Below are 16,984 nucleotides of genomic sequence, written 5' to 3' on the forward strand. Positions count from 1 at the left end.
TGTTAGAACAGCCAAAGAGACGGCAGTGCAAAATATGATCCTCGGAAGCATCATGCACTCTCAAAATTTTGACATGTTCAATTTGATTGGGCAATCACTTTAAAAACATTACCCATAAATGCTTTTAAACTTGAGATGTTTTGGTCACTTAATCCACCATTGTAATTCATAACCTAAACCAATATCAATTCTCATCATAATCGAGTAGGTGGTTTCTCATTCCTCATACTTCTATCTAATCAGGTTTATTGGCCATGATTTTGAATGGAAGGCTGCTTTTCACTTTTCGCAAGAAGCCAACAATACATAAGTCGCCCAAGGAGGTAAGGAGTAGGCAAGGAAACCCTACTGCCTAAAACACTGAACACTGGACCCTACCCACTAACTATATCTCATGAGTCATGTCCAACCATCCTGGGTATCTTAAGACTAGCTAAGCTGATGCAGTGCAACACCTTTTCACTAAACATTGATTAGGTTGGCGTGCTCCACTAGCATCCTTCAATTGTTAATCCAATGGTCTCATGAGCTGCTGCAAAACAACTCTTCCACTAACAAAGTGAAAACCGTTAAAAACTATTAAGTCAGAGAGAACAAGGGAACAGTTTAAACTTGGAACAATTAAAAAGGGAAAAGAGTAGAGAGAGCGAGAAAAGCAGGGGGTAGGCCTGCAAATCTCCTGTACATTGTTATGAAAGAAAATACCATCTATCATATCCTTCACGAAATCCTGTTAGGGTTGCACTATCAGTTTGACTGGATCCATAATTAAGCCCCAGCAATTAATTTTTTAGATTTCGAAACCAGTAAACACTAAATCAGTTTTTTAGATTTCCAAAAATATGAATACTGACCACTCCTGTGCCTTAACCCCCCAAATCCCACATCCATCTTATCCTTCTGATTAACACTCCAATAGAACCAGTTTTAAAACAGAGCCTCCTTTCATCATGACATTGAGTTTTTTGCTTTCATTTTTTTTTATTGTTTTAATTAATGGAATAGGATCAATGTCCTAATTGAAATGAACCACTTGGTGCATTGCAGCATCTAGTTTGATCAACTACCAACTCCAAGGAAGAAAGGGAGAAGACTAACTAACACCTGTTAACCAATTCATCAGATACAGGGCCACTACAGGACAATTGAGCAATAAATTTGATGACAACCGATCCCCTCTGAAGGATTAATACGTATTTATACACTCCTTTTTTCCTGAACTTTGCAGACCACAAATAAATAAACAATCTAGCCATATATTTATAAAAAAAATAAAAATACAATGCAATTACAAGAGGCCTATCTCATCAGACCCAACCAAACTCGCTAAAGCCTTTTAACAACAGATGAATTAATGAATGATTGCTGCCTAAGTTCGAATAGTTCAAGTGTAAGCTATACCAGAGCACCATGGGAAGTTATTAAAGGTTTAGCCTTGCGGATGTGGCCCATACTATTAACAAGATCTTTACGAGTGCAAACAGGGAATATATTGATGCTCTTGAGCACTTTCAACCGCCAGAGAGTGTATGGGAAGCTCAGCTGATCACGGGAAGTGAAACGAACCACCTCATTGAACCAGAGGCACATGAATAGGTTAGACAAAGGTGTATGTTCCCTCACTATTACAGAAGCTTCAGAGAGAGCTGCATAGGCCAATATTTTAATGATTAAGCACATCCATAAGAAATTGTCAAATTTTTAACACAATGTCATGAAAGCAAGTAGTTTCCACTCACTTCAATTTTCCCATCAAATAAATGGTCACACACAGAAAATTGGGCAAGGAGACTGAGGACAGAAAATAATCATGATGGAAAGACAGAGATCAGAGGACAGAAAATTGTAAACTTACAGGGCAGAACAAATTTTAGAAGATAAAACTACTTAAAGATAGCATCCTTCCTCGAGAAAAACTAGACCTACAAAACCCTAGAGCAGTATAGATCTTTCAAAGCAAATATAGGTAGGTTAAATATATGTTCCTAAAACAAGAACAAATTTTTTTTTGTTTATGTGATGCATGAGAAATAACAATAGATCAATTTGCACACCAGGGATTAAAAAAAAAGGAATGGATCAATTACGACATCAATTACTTCTGCATTTTTCATTATCACTATTTATTTATAGGTTTTCTGCAATTTTCATTATCATTCTTATTGTTAGAAATTCATATATGCTGCCATCAGAACCAGAAGAGAGAATTGAAGCATGCCTTTCTTTCCATTAAATCTCTTGTCCTCAGGCAAGCCATCAAGACGATACTGCATCAACTGTACTTCAACTTCTTCTGGTGTGGCTTTGTGTTTCTTGACAACAGCCTTTGCCTCATCATAGACACTACTACGTGCTCCATGTTCTGAAATAGCAAGTACAGAATTTGGACGCCAAAGAAGAGCTTCCAATACACCTAAAGGATCCCTGCGAAATTGGGACTTTGAGTCTACCCAAATAGAATACCTTGCCTGAGGAAAAAGTCGATGACCTAACATCTGACAACAAAAGAAATCAATACAGAATTCCATAAAGAAGCTCAAATAAAAATAAAATAGCTTTTGAGAGGGGGCAGGATTTGTATACAAACGATAAAATAAAAAATCTTAGTAAGAAATCTTCACTACCCGAAAATGGCTGGTGTGAAATGGCACAAGGGAGAAAAAGTTTTTTGACAACCCTACAGGGCATAGAGCTTCACAGAATGACAGACAATGGATGCCTCCAGTGAGATTGACAATGTCTACATGCAGACGATATTCAAATTGGAACCTAGGGCATACTTGAGATCCTTCAGGTGGGTGGTCGAGTGTAGTTAAAAGCAACACACAGATGAACCAGTATGACATGGGACTGGCATACCAATGTAGCAAAAAATGGGGATTGGGGCGCATTAAGTTCAAATTTGAGTCATAAACTCACAAATCTGGGGGTACTGAATTTCTCTAGGTGGGAAGACAGTAGAAATTATATGACAAGTGAGCAGAAAGGTCAGCCTCAATCCAAACAATGGACCAAGAAAACATTAATAATGAGAAATTAATCGAAATTACAAATAATAGCTCATTTTCTCCATTGTGAACATTTTTTTTTTGGAACTTTCTTGTAATCAAATATGTGTGAAATGCGTGCATAACAAAATGGAGCACATGCTAATACTAGGGATCAAATGAATGACGAAAAGTGAACATGTGGAGACCAAATTAAATAATCTACCTTTGGGATTTTACCATTCAACCGCTGGTCGGTGAAAGGGAGATCTCTTACAACCACAATGCGCCATATCCCAATAAAATGGTTCTCACCAATTCTGCTCCCCTGTAGTTCCTGTGTTGTACGAGTGATTTCATCCCAGAATGCCACATAGCAAACCTGCATGAATTTAATGCTTTAAGCATACAATATTTAAGCATTAGTAAGCAACAAAAAACAGAATTTCTTTTCCTAGATGATAACCTTTTGCAATGATGTCTCTGACATTCCAATAGGTTGGTAAAGATCATCCCCACCACCAAATGCACAAGTAGACACCACAACTTTACAAGTTTGCATGTAAGTTCTATCCTCATCAGAAATCTTAAATCCTCCATTTTCACTGTAGAAACCACAATGCACCAGAGCAGTTTCGTTTGCCTGTAACATTCATACATGTAGAATAACCAAGAAACAAAATAGGCTAAGCAACAGACTTTGGCAGAATCTAAGTTGCATTTCTAAGTCTAAAGATAATGCTTATACATTTTCCTAAACAATGTTAAAGACATCAAGATACAGTACTCAACCTTAAAACTTTCCTCTCGCTGATCAAGAGTTTGGTATCCTGTAAACATATTAAATCTTGAGGGTTCTGTGTGCTGCTCAGGCAGGGAACTGTTACCCGCTACATAAGGTAAATCATTTTGTGATATGTACACCACTTTTTTAACAAGATTAGTTGGTTCTTCAACTGCAGGAATATCTAGATGCTGGAGTTCTTCAGGAGGTAGGATCTTCAAACAACCTGATGCAATCCATGAAGGGGTCTTGTTAATGTACTGCTTTAAGGACCTTAACATGTCAAATCAAAAAATGTTCAACAAATTCCTTATCAACAATGCAACAATTTTCATTTTTGACAATAAATGGTTGCAACAAATATGCAACCTCAGAATAGATTAAAGACATCTTTTAATGCAGAAAAATAAATTTAAAGAGTTTCTTTCTTAAACTGTTTTCAGCATTTTAATTCCCTCTACTGTTTCCACCTAATAAAAAAAAACAAACAACTTAACACCAATAAATCTTCTCTTCGACTTTTCTCCCAACTTTCCTCATTTTTTTTTTTCAACAACTATTTCAAAATGAGCAAATTTCCCCCTAATTACCACCATATTTCTTTTCTTTTCTCTTTACCATCACAACCAAATATGAATAATTGATATAGGTCATTTTGAAGAACCAAGCCTAACCTAGAGTTAACTATTATAAACATCAGAATCCAATACTAACTAAAACATTAATGGTGTTTTCCTTTTTTCTTCACCACAAACACAAACCAGCACATCCATTAACAGCTAAGAACTCTGAAAATCTTGTGAAACTTGAGTCGATAAAGAACATATATAAGCTACTAGAAACTATTGCACTGCTTATCAGACAAATACCAATGGACCATTAAATAAAAGGGATTGTAAGTAGGAACAGACTATTTAAAAATTTCTTCGTTAAATCATGCAAAAATAGCCATAATATAGCCCTAGGTTATGAGTAATTAACCTGTTCATCACTAACCAAAGGAAGCAACAGAAATCCATGGACAGACTGGGAAAGAAACTTACGTTGTCTGACACCACCAATAACCCGAGTTGTAGGATCGAGGCGATTCAAATTGGAATTGGGTTCCCTCTCTAAAGGGAAATTCGGCTTCTTGGCCATAGAGAGCTGGGAGTCAATTACCAAGGCGGGTTTTCGCCCGATGCTGGAGGCCTCGAAAAGCAGCAGACCAGCCGCAGGAAGGAAGAGCAAGACCATCCACCATTTCAAAAGCTTCCTGACAATCCGCCCGATCAAGTCGTTCTTAATTCGTAAGCCTGGTTTCTTGCGCTTCCTTCGGACTCGGACCCTCATCTTACCGACTTCGTCGGAGTCGTCATCGGACACTGAAATGGAAATGCTGTTGCCGTTGAACATCGAGGATGACATCAAAACAAGGGTTTCAAACTAGGGTTTTGCAGACGAAGAATGTCGGTGTGGGAGAAATAGGACAAAATGGTGAGGTTGTAGGGGAGGTAGCAACCATGAATTAAACTGGGGAGATGCTTTGCTGCCTAAACTTCTGCCCCTTGTTGCAGATCACACTGAATTCGCATTTCATGGGGACGATGATCCAAGCCCACCCCAAATTACCACCACCATTACTCTACCTCGCAAGGGCTTCCCCAAAGACAAATGCAAGCGGATTTAGATCTAGAAACTCCCTCTCCCCCAAAATTTAAGAACTGAAAATTAATCTCTCTTTTTATTTCATGGTTGATTTTCTCCCCCAAAATACTGGGTATACGGGTCTGAAGGCTCTGATCTTAAGAAACTTCTGATTTGTTTGAGTGGGAATAAAAATATGAAACACCTATTTCATTCCTCAGTTCCGTGAATCAGAAAAATTCAAATCTGATCGTGTCTGAAATAGATAAGGGGAAAAATAGAGAGAGGGTTCAATTTTTATTCTAGATGGTTAAGTCATTATTATAAGTTTTCTTTTTAGGAAGTCTTTTCGTTCTTGATTTATGCTAAGAAAAAAAAAATCTAATTTAAATTTATTAAAAAAAAATCATCATTGTTACCAACAGTAAGTTTTGAAAAAAAAAAAAAAACTATAATGATATTTTTTTTAATTATTTAAAATTATTAAATTTATATACCTAAAAGTTTTTTTTTTTAATTTAAATTTAGATTTAGAAAATTTTTATAATCACAACATCGTTCATTTTAAATTATGACGGTGGTCAAGGCTGACTCAAATTAAGGCCATTAATGATGTGGCCTAAAGCACTATTTTTTTACTCCAAAGCATTTGAAAATTATATATATATATAAACACTTTCTTAAAAATAAATAATAAAACCTCAATTTAAAATACACTAAATACAAGGAAAATTAAAATAAACTTGATTAGCTTCTATGAGCTGATCAATAAATTAGATATAGAAATGATGACTAGTATTGTTTATTCCATTATTCGATAATTTCAAAACCACGATTTATGATAAAATTTTTTATTTATCATGAAATGGTATATAAAGTTAATACATCTCAATAAATATAATAGGATTTATGATTACAAAAACCGTTGAGAGCAGTTCTAAATATCGTCTAAAACTAACTAAGGAGTTAATGTTTGGTAAATCAATTTAATAAATTAATAATAAAATAAGTATGTTTAATAAAATAATTTAATGATATGATTTAAAATAAAAATAATATAATTAATTAAATTTTAAATTCATATATTTATTTTATTTTTTTTACCTATATTTATTTTTATTATCTCCACGATCTATTTTGTTATTACGATTTTTCTATTATTACTTGATCTCTTTTATCTTAATTATAATTTAAGATGATCAATATATTAATTTGATAATTTAAAATTAATTTTATTAAATAACTTTATAAAAATAAAATAATAAATTTTAAGTCAATAATTTAACTTAAAAAATCAATTTAAATTATTAAATAATAAATATTAATTTTTACCAAAAACCATGTAAGAAGCAATCTTCCCTATGTTAATTTTGTTCACATGGTGCTAGTTTATAAAGATAAGGATTTTATATATATCCCCTTATAATATAAATTTAGCGCCCTCAGCCATCTCTGTTGCAGACAGTAGCAAGTAGCAATTCAAAGTAATTTAGACTTCAGACCGCGGAAAAGACAGACACCTTTAAAAATTACTATATCCTTTTGACAAATATATTTTTTATTAAAATTTTTAAGAATAAGAACATTAATAATGCAATTAAACAACAACACGCCATTTTTTCTTTACTAGTAGTATTGGGAACGAAGAGAGAAGAAGCAATGAATTCCAGATCACATAGCATGGAGCTGTCAAATTAACATGGGATTCGGCTTCCAATGCACCACACCATTACCCCATCACTGGTAGTTTGTTTTCCCATCTACAAACCCTAGAGGAAAGGAGGAAAAAAAAGAAAGAAGGAAGAAGAGGCAGATGGCAGGAAGACAGAGAGCAATAGCTATCTATATTTCAGAAAATATATGACTAGTCACCCATGGCAAAATTTGTTTTTCTTGAACAGAAAATGTTTTCGGGATGAAGGAAGAAATTAGGCAGAGTTAGGGTAAATCCCATTTTTATGTCTAGAGTTTATACAGGGGAACGACAAAATGCTTGGATTAGGGAAATAGATGAAAAGGCCAGGAAAGAGAATATTGTTGATATTGTGATTGTGATTGTGATTTACTCGGAAGATGTAGTGTTAAAGAAGAGAGCAATTGGGGTTTGGGTTCAGCAGCTCCTTCGGGGCTTGCTTTTACGCCTTGCTCTGCTTCCTGATGGCTTAACCTTGGACAAGTCTCCTTCTCCTACTTCATCACACGCTTCCTCTTCCTTGACCTCCTCTTTCTGTTCTATTTCCTCGCTGCTTTTCACTTTCTTTGATTCATACTCCCTAACCTCCGGCGCTTCTTCACTCCCGACCTTGTCGACAATCTTGCGAGGCCTACCCCTTTTCCTGGGAGTCAGAGGCTGTTGATGGGTGGTTTCATCCTCTGCTGTTGCTCCTAACGAAACTTCCTTTGCTGCTTTCTTCGTCGCCTTCTTCTTATCCATCGATCTTTTCTCAATCAACCACTCACCGATATTGGATATGTATAAAGCAAGCACCCACGACACACCATCAGCATCCAATCTTTAATAACCTTTCATCTCACTCAGGTAAATCCCTCAAAAGAATCCAAAAACCCACCACTATATCTCTCTTCAATCGAACCAAAACCCCATGACAAGAGGATTCCCCTTGACCATACCCAACAAGAAAACTTCAAAACAGAACCTCAAAACGACCCCAATATCCATTATTTTCATATCTGTGCATATCTTTTTGCTGCAGTAGAAAAGACAAGGAGGGGGATGAGGTGGAAACGCAGCGGAGTTAAATATGAGGGCGGGGACCACTAACCATGGTTAGAATTCAACCAGTGTCCCATCCCATTTCAAAGCATGTGGCCCTTACGGGGTGGGTTGGGCTACTATATTGTACGACTCAGCTCAGCTCAACTCAGTGTTTCAGGCTGACCACCAGTGTCAGGTACGGAAACCCGTACGGTGAGTCTGTCATTCGTGATTTTGACCATTGGATCAATTCTAAATCTTGAAGAAAGGAAGGCCATTTCTATCGTACGGCGGACGCGTGTGGGATGAGAGACTCACCGTCTCTGACACAAACCATGGGAACCCAGCCGCTATTATTAGAAAAAGAGACAGGAGTTGCCTTGCAAGAAGAGAAAAAGGAAAGTTTTTCAGTAAAGAGACCCCGCGGAGGTTGGCGGGGAAAAGTGAATTCCACATGGAGTTTGCACAAAATAATGCAGGAAAAAAAAATACTGAATCTATTTTTTTTCAAAATATTCGTTAAATTAGTTATTAATGTTCTCTCGCCACGTCAATGTCTACGAATTTTTATTTTTATTTATTTTTATCAAATTATAAGTAGTAGCTCTTATGACCATTCCTTCTCCAAAAGAATAATTAACAAAATTTATATTAAAACTAAGAAATTTTAATTAAAAAAATAAAAATAAAATTTCAAAACACCACCTCCCATTCTTATTTCTTGCCCCGTCATGGACAAGACAATCATAAGACGGCTCTGAAAAAGGTCGCTTCTTCGAGATATTACGATTGACAAAGGTCGGCAGTTACATTTCACCTCTACAAAAGGTGGCTGAAAGGGACTTCCTCAACAAATACTTTCAATCCAGTGTGCTCCAATGGATTGAAACAGAGCGCGGCTTTGAAAACGAAGAGAACAAAACTTTTCATTCTTTATATCTTATATTTTTTTGCATTTTTTTATTTTAAATAAATGTTATATTTTATTATTTTTTGGTATTCAAAGACAACTAATGCCACATCACATATGAAATAAACAAAAATCTTTTCTTTCTGGTGAGTTTTGGGTTAAAATAATCTTCCAATGATAAATAAAAAAAATCATTTTAATCATTTTCTCAATCTAATATTCAAGATAATTCTTTATTTATCACAAAAACTGTGATTTTAATCACTTTCTCAGTCTAATATTCAAAATAATTCTTTTGGATAAATGTGGTTGAATTTTTTATTTTTTAACTATATATTTTTAAACGTTTTTTTTAATGATTTTGTTTTTAATTTTTATTTATTTATTCAAATACCATATTATTAATTTATTGATAAATAAAATAATAATTTATTATTATTTTTAAAACTTTAATTTTTTATATTAAATAACACATTTTAATTTCTCATAAATAAAAGTAAAATCATACATTTAAAATATAAAATATTCAAAAATAAAATTATATTTGTTAATGCAAAAAATTTAAAGATACCCATTTACCAGAACTCCTGTTTTTTTTTTAATTAGCAAATATTAAACAGTTATAAATTTTTTTTTAATGGGCCTTTTTTGTGGTTTATATCATTCTATAAGAGAGTTAAAAAAAAAAAAAAAAAAAGATGAGAAGCATTGACGTTGACGGCGACCTTTCGCATGTATTGGGATTATGCGTAGAAAATCGAGGCGGCTAGCCTGGCCCCCCAATTGACTAAACCCGCCGACCGCGTAATATCTTGGTAGGGTCCATCCGTGGCCTTAACGTGATCCACGATTGTCGAGGGGCCCAACCCCACTCCACACATCTTATCATTAAATTCTATAATATCTCCATTTAAAAAATAACAATAATAATTTCCATATTTGTCACGGTAGGACCGTGGGCAGAGGCTAGGCTATTCTAATGTGATAAAAGTGATACGATATTTCTACCTTCTTAATATAAGGAAAAGGCTATTTGTACAATCTCTAACTCGCTTTAAAATCGTTTGACCCACCCATAGCAATGTTATATATCATAGGATTATTTGATTAAAAATGATGAAATCACCTCCATAAATCTAACTCTCATCTTTTCTGTAGCCTCTAAAATATTCATTTGTTTAAAAATGTCCTCACCAATAATCAAAATGTTAAAGAATATTTATATAAAAAATGAATTATTTTTCAAATTTAAAATTTTTTTATCTATTTTAATTAATTAATTAATATATATTATTATAAAATTAAATATTTTGACTAAATAGGTTTGAAATTTTATTAAATGAATACTTTTATTATTTATTATTTTAAATGAGAGAGGATGTAAATAAAAATAACAAATGAAAAGAAGAGAAAAAAGATTTGATGAAATTTTAATTAGGAAGTGAATGAAATTAGCCCTTTATTAAACCAATGATAGTCACAAGTATTTAGTCAAAATAATTAATGGAGAGGTGAGTGAAATTAACGTATGGTTATAAGAGTAATTGCCACTTAATGGACAAAGTCAACTGAAAAATACAAAAAGATTTCCTTTGTAAATTTAGGATTCAGAGATTGAAGGGCAGAACTGCCATATCAGTTGTATAAACTTGAGCTATTCAAATGGGTGAAGGGTTTCAGGTGCTAGCCAAGTCAAACCGAAGAAGAGGTAAAGTGATAAGTCAAGAATATACAAAAACATAACCAATGGCTCAATCCCTAAAAGGAGATGTTGAAGCCATTGTACTGCTCTATTATTTCAAAATAGATATAAGAGTCTTCCACGGTATATAAACCTTGAAAAAGACTATATACAAACGAGATATAATAAAAATCAAAAGAGAGAAAAGAGAACCTTGCCAGCAGCTGACACCATGCTGTGATTCTTTGATGATTGACTAGAAAACTGTAATGGATGGGCCAACCTTGAGTCATAAAACTGTACATTTTTACGTGAAATGAAGTTAGGACCCTAATGAATCACCTCCATCAGCTAGCACCATTCAGATTGATGAGATTGTCTGCAGGACCTTCCTATCCTAGTGCGCTTCCGGGAAGAGCAACCACCTTCATCTGAACCCACAAAGCGGGAAGAAGGTTGACAAGGTGTCGTTATTTATCCTATATATGCATGTGTCAGTAGCTCTTGAAAGACGTTTTGGTCTTATTTATCTTCAAATTTGCTTCCACTAAAACCATTATTGAGAGAGAAAATTAATTATGAAGCATAGGTCATAACATGAGGTTATGATATTCTAGGCAAACAAGAAGGATCCTCTCTCAAGAGTTCCAGTACCATACCATTTATGCTAGAATCACCAGCATTGGGCCCCCAACAAAGCGGAAGTTCTGACGCTTTCTCCACACCTTTTGATTTATAAGGAGCTATAATATGAATTGCCTGCTGGAGGGGACCCAACAAATCGTTCTCAATGCACTCATACCTGCATAGGATTAATATGTAGAGGTTAAATCACTAACAGAGCCTTATGGACAACACATGAAAAAAAAAAAAAAGTGATGACTCCATTTCAGTTCCCATTAACACTTAAAGTAACATAATCCATTTTTCCAACCAAAATTCACCTATTCAAGATAATGTCATTGCAGAACTCCAAGAATGATTTCCCACATAATCATTTTGGTGATTTTAAATCTACATGATGTAACAGTAGGTCCATTTTCGTATAATTTTCAACCGTGTAAAGAATTCAAGAGTTAGGTGACAGACTCACATCTTTTTGCAGAGGTTATCAGTGATTGCAGACATATTCATAATTTTCATTCTTGTTTCTGCAACTTTGTCCTCCGTGTACTGATGAAATGGCTCCTCTATGAACAGTGAAAGCTTCTCAATATTTGCCTCAAGCTGTTGCTGTTGTTCTTCAAACAAGTGTTGTTTTATTTCCTTTTCTGCCTCGGTCATTTCATTATTGAACAGGTCACCGAACATGAAAAATGCAAACGGGTAGGAATATGAGAGAACCCGCCTCGACCTGAAGAGCCTGTTAAGTCCACTTGTAAGCCAACTGAAATCTTTGAATGCTGAATCCCTTTCTTCCAGTTTTGATATATTTTCCTGTATGGTTTCCTTCAGCTTAATTTCAAGCTTAAAAGAATCTGTGTGAGCTTTGTATCGATCATGATAGTGAACATAACGTGAGAGCTCCCTTTTTGCATGCTCCAATTTGTTCACATCCTCTTCTTTATATCGCCCACAACTGTGACCAGTGATATTTGTCCATGTATGGTCTCTACCAGTGGCACCACCACACAGCCAACTGCATAAAGAGAGAAGAAATTCAGAAAACCAACCTTCTTAACTCATTTTTTATTATAAATATTGCAATAAGAAGAAGAAGTTACAACATTAATTGGAAACCAAACAAGCAAAGAACTGACTTGGCAGCATTATCTAGTTCATGAACTAAAAGTGCTTGTAACGACAAAAAAGAAGGATAATACTTGATACTAAAAAGTATTGGTTCATTATCCCAAATGTTATGCAGGATGATGAGACTGATTGTCTAACAAATATTGGTGGGCATTCAGTTTAGCAAAAGAAACCAGGATCCAACTTTCAGAGGATGGATGAGCCAATGAACTTACAGGATGATCACATCAAATAAGAAGGCAATTGGACAGCCATGTGAGTGAAGTTGGTCCATGTAGTTTTCAGTACAAACCGTTCAACAGAAAGTATTCATTACAAAGCAAAAGTGGGTCATTTTTAAGAATCTGCAGTAATCAGACACAAAGCATTTTCCAATAGAAGTCAAGAAAGAGGAAGACACCTTGCTATAAAACTTAATGTAATATTTGACCCAGCCAGTCAATATAAATAATCAACAAGCATTCCAATCAGGCCCCAATGAAATGATGAATCAAACAATGCATAAAGCAGCAGAAATGCAGCCTGCAAATTCATGGAAGGTAAAAAAGCTAAAATTGAACACAAAAGTTACTTTGACAGCAGCAACTATCAAATGGAAGAAATATATGAATTGCATGCCCACATTCACAGGAAGAAAAGGTGCGCAAGAGAGATAGAAACCCTCACCAAAATGATTGTCCACATATACAACTCACTAGGTTGCAACCGCCATTCTTTTCCACTGGTTTTTGACATTTTGGGCAGGCCTTTGTATGGACTGTAATCCAATTAACCGTCTCTGATCCATCCTGGCTCTTCTTGCCCCAAAGCTCCCACATCCGGCATGAGCAAGGTGAGTGTGCTTCAGAAGAGCAATTGAAACAGAATTGTAGACCACACGCACATTCAACCTCGCAAAATTCATCAACCTCAACACGAATGGCATTCCCACAATGGGGAACACTAGGGCACCATTTCACCCTTCTATTATCCTCAATGTATGATTCCAAAAGAAAACGATCGAATCTCTCTGCCAGATTAGGATCTCTTGCACTTACTAGCTTTCTGATTTTTGCTTCATCACAAATAGCATTGCACTTGTATGCCATGCACCTAATGCGTCTACTCTGACCATCATTTATCTTCACAATAAAATACCCCGTCCAGCCTAAGCATTATGATACGAAAAACCACATTAGATCTTACCCTACAGGGAATGGAGTAATGTAATATAAGAAGTAGGAACTTTAAGCTTCAAAGTAAATCTGATTACTACAGATTACAGTCCATAGCATATAAAGGCTCAAGGAAAAAAAGCCAACACACTACCTTAAGGCTCATATAACACTAGTTCACACTGTAAAGCAAAATTTAAGAGCGAACAAACATTTTTACCTGTATACAAAACTAAGAGTGTGTTTGACAGTAATTTTAGAAAGTAATTTTAGCTTTTCTAACACTTGAAATTTTTTATCTTTTGAATATTAGAAATGTTAGAAACATTTCTTAAAATCACTACTAAACGCAATCTAAGTCATTGTTAACAAGAAATTATTTCTAATTGTTTTTTTCAGAGTTGATATAAATCAATTTTTTCTTGGTCTTGACAGCCTGAGGAATCCAAATGGTTGCCAAATTGAGTCCATTAACATTCAAATATAGTGTCTAAAAATTGAGTGAATGTCAAATGCCTCACACTATATCACCTTTCAAAATATTTGTTGCAGAATCATATACAGTTTGGCCAAATACTGGAAACTTCACTAAGAACATGATGGGCTTAATTGCTTTTGGATGTTAACAACAAGCAACCCTTTGGTTCCAGACTGTTGAGATACTGTAGTGCTCTAGATTAGGCCATTAAAAGGTGTGCTGGATGTTTGGTAACCGAAGCATTTTTTTTTCCCAAGGTGACTGTGGTCATGGAATAAAAAGGAGAGTATGGACTAGCAGACTGCTCTCTCTTTCTTAAGGGATAGATTTCTAATATTGTTTGGTACAAAGAAATTCTTTTGCAAAGGAGATTGTGGTCATGGAATAAAAGGAGAGTAAGAAACTAGCAGAGTGCTTACAATTGTTACAAAAGTAGTGGCCACAGTCCATTATTGTCATCTCGTTAGTAGATACATCGTCAACGCAGATATTGCATGTTAATGGAGATGAAAACTTTGACAAGGAAAGATCATCATGCTCCACCACTGTCACACCCGCATCAGCATATAGCTGTTCTTTTCCCTTCTCCACAAGGACTGCCAACACCCTTTCAACATCCCAACGACAATGAATAAGTAAGCTTCTAGCATGGTGTTCCCCCAATGGTAGCAGGTCCATTACTCTATGCAAATCTTCCTTCTGCATTGATTGACGCCAATACATATTTGATATCAATACTCAATACTGGTAATAGGCATCTGGGTCACTCAAAAATTTTGTAAAGGGTATCTCACCTGTGCTGTCAAAAGAGATTCCTTTGTAATTACCTGCAAAAGGTGAGAGAGTATCACAAAAAAGACGCAATTTTCAAAAAGAAAGACCAAGGAGAATGAATTAATTCTATTTATTTGCTTAAAAATACCAAATGGAGCACAAACAGGGTATTAAAAAACCCCACATTGTTAATGCAATACTCCCAATAAGTATTGTTCATATCAGCAACATTGACTTCATTATTTATTTACATAATTGAACTCCCAATAAGTATTGTTCATATCAGCAACATTGACTTCATTATTTATTTACATAATTGAACTCCCAATAAATATTGTTCATATCAGCAACATTGACTTCATTATTTATTTACATAATTGAACAAGAATTTCCTATGCTTCATCCCTTGACAACAAGAAAATAAAATAAATAACAATTAAAACCAAATAAACAAACCTCCACTCATTCCTGCACACAATTGGCGCAATTCCAACTAATAAAAATTGTCAAGAATCAAAATACAAATGAGACAATTAAATCCAAATCCCTAAATAAAGAACTTTCCGTCAAAATTTTGCTTTCAAAACCTAAATTTGTTTTGCCTTCGGACTGAGGTCGTAAAACTGCTTGATTTAGTTTAGTTGAGTGAGGCTATCGAAAACTTAAATGACATGAAAACAGAAAACATCACACTCAGGATTCGCTCCGCTTTCTTTTGCTTTTCCTTTCCCCTGTTTTCCGAGCAACCAAACAAAGAGCAAAGAAAGAACTTCGTCGCGTCAAAAATTATCATCCAAGATCAGAAAAGACACTTCACCTTACTGGATGTCGCACTCTCATTCTGGCACCCACCCTCAAAACGAAAGTGCTGGTACCCATCCAAAGAGTCCCGATCATCATCGTTATAATCATTATAGTACTCATCCTCGCTGCTGATGTAATCCCCCATCGAAAAGAACACGTACAGAGCAGAGTCAAAGCTCCGATCAACGTTTACGGCGATCGAGACTCAATCTAGGGGGCCGATCGCGTCACATTTGATAGAGTCTAGCAAAACCCCAGACCCAAAAGAGAAAGACTTGTGTCTAGCCTCGTGTTCCAAAAGAGAACGAAGGTAACTCCAAACCTACCAAAACGGAGGTGTTTACGGAATCGTAACGAAAATTAAACTTGGTTGAATATCAATACATAAGAGTTTTTATGGTTTTTGAGACAGCCATTCGCCCACCCCTACTTGTACAGTTGTACTTAACCAATTGTCTCTTAACGCCGAAGATAGCGAATTCTGGTGCTGTTATCTTTAATGCACTTCCTGCTATTATCAATTTCTTAGACTTTTTGAGAGGAAAAAGGAGATGAAAGAAATTATATAATGTTCATATCATGGATCTTATCGACCGACGACCGTCTTTACCCACTCCCCGACGTGTCAATTGTAAAGAAGTAGTATTTTTGTCGATCATCATCGCTATTGGCGTCCGATTGGCTTTGGGGTGGGGTATTGTCAAAACAAAGAAATTGGGTGAGTTGGGGTGCCATACGTGGCTTGCAAGCTTTGGTTAAGAGAGTAAGTCCAAAGTAGGATGACGTGTAGGTCTTGGGCTCTGCATTGTGGAATGGGACGAGTCAAGATTAAAGTTGCATGGACGATGGAATGGAACGACGTGGAATTTGGGGAATTTCAAAAATCTTAACCACCAAAATTCAATGAGTTTGGTTCGACTTGTCAGTTTACTGAAAAAATGGTATAAACTCCGTGTAATCTGGATTTCTTTAAATCGAAAACCCACCCACCTTATGCAATTTTTAAAAAAAAATCAACTTTTTTTTTCCCCTTACACTCAATTTCATTTTGAATAGTTTGATGAAGTGGGATAAAGGGAATGAGAGATTTATTGCATGTTTGAATCACTTACAAAAAAAAATTAAAAAAAAAAAATCTACCAAATTTTGATTTCTAGTCTCAAATAATTCGATTAACTTTCATTCCTTGTCATACTCTTAAGCACCAAACACACCCTAGAAAAAATGACCTCAAAGTCTTTTCATTCTATTTTTTTTTCTCTTTTAAATTTCAATTAATTTTGTGAAAAATCTGTTAAAAATGAATGATTTATGAAAA

At 35.2% G+C, this 16,984-nt stretch overlaps 2 protein-coding genes across 5 annotated transcripts; both read right to left on the reverse strand.

Moving 5' to 3' along the window:
* Positions 1 to 1,135: 1,135 nt before the first annotated feature.
* On the reverse strand, positions 1,136 to 5,659 carry LOC117906586. The gene is made up of 6 exons (XM_034819676.1): positions 4,815 to 5,659; positions 3,780 to 3,997; positions 3,454 to 3,630; positions 3,214 to 3,369; positions 2,219 to 2,495; positions 1,136 to 1,646 (listed from the first exon to the last, which is right to left on the reverse strand). The coding sequence occupies exons 1-6, from the start codon at positions 5,176 to 5,178 to the stop codon at positions 1,396 to 1,398; spliced, it is 1,443 nt and encodes a 480-aa protein (XP_034675567.1). The 5' UTR covers positions 5,179 to 5,659; the 3' UTR covers positions 1,136 to 1,395.
* A 5,068-nt stretch (positions 5,660 to 10,727) lies between these two features.
* LOC117906562 (probable E3 ubiquitin-protein ligase ARI2) lies at positions 10,728 to 16,221 on the reverse strand. Of its 4 annotated transcripts, XM_034819622.1 has the most exons (8): positions 15,680 to 16,221; positions 14,883 to 14,915; positions 14,508 to 14,787; positions 13,123 to 13,603; positions 11,798 to 12,343; positions 11,364 to 11,506; positions 11,047 to 11,135; positions 10,728 to 10,968 (listed from the first exon to the last, which is right to left on the reverse strand). In XM_034819622.1, the coding sequence occupies exons 1-7, from the start codon at positions 15,809 to 15,811 to the stop codon at positions 11,056 to 11,058; spliced, it is 1,695 nt and encodes a 564-aa protein (XP_034675513.1). In that variant the 5' UTR covers positions 15,812 to 16,221; the 3' UTR covers positions 10,728 to 10,968; positions 11,047 to 11,055. The 4 variants fall into 4 exon arrangements, with proteins under 4 accessions (XP_034675513.1, XP_034675514.1, XP_034675512.1 ...); XM_034819623.1 differs by having other exon boundaries at positions 10,752 to 11,251; XM_034819621.1 differs by having other exon boundaries at positions 10,752 to 11,135; positions 15,680 to 16,220.
* Between the last annotated feature and the right edge of the window lie 763 nt (positions 16,222 to 16,984).

The sequence above is a fragment of the Vitis riparia genome, chromosome 18 (genome assembly GCF_004353265.1).
Source record: "Vitis riparia cultivar Riparia Gloire de Montpellier isolate 1030 chromosome 18, EGFV_Vit.rip_1.0, whole genome shotgun sequence".
NCBI classification, from domain to species: domain Eukaryota; kingdom Viridiplantae; phylum Streptophyta; class Magnoliopsida; order Vitales; family Vitaceae; genus Vitis; species Vitis riparia.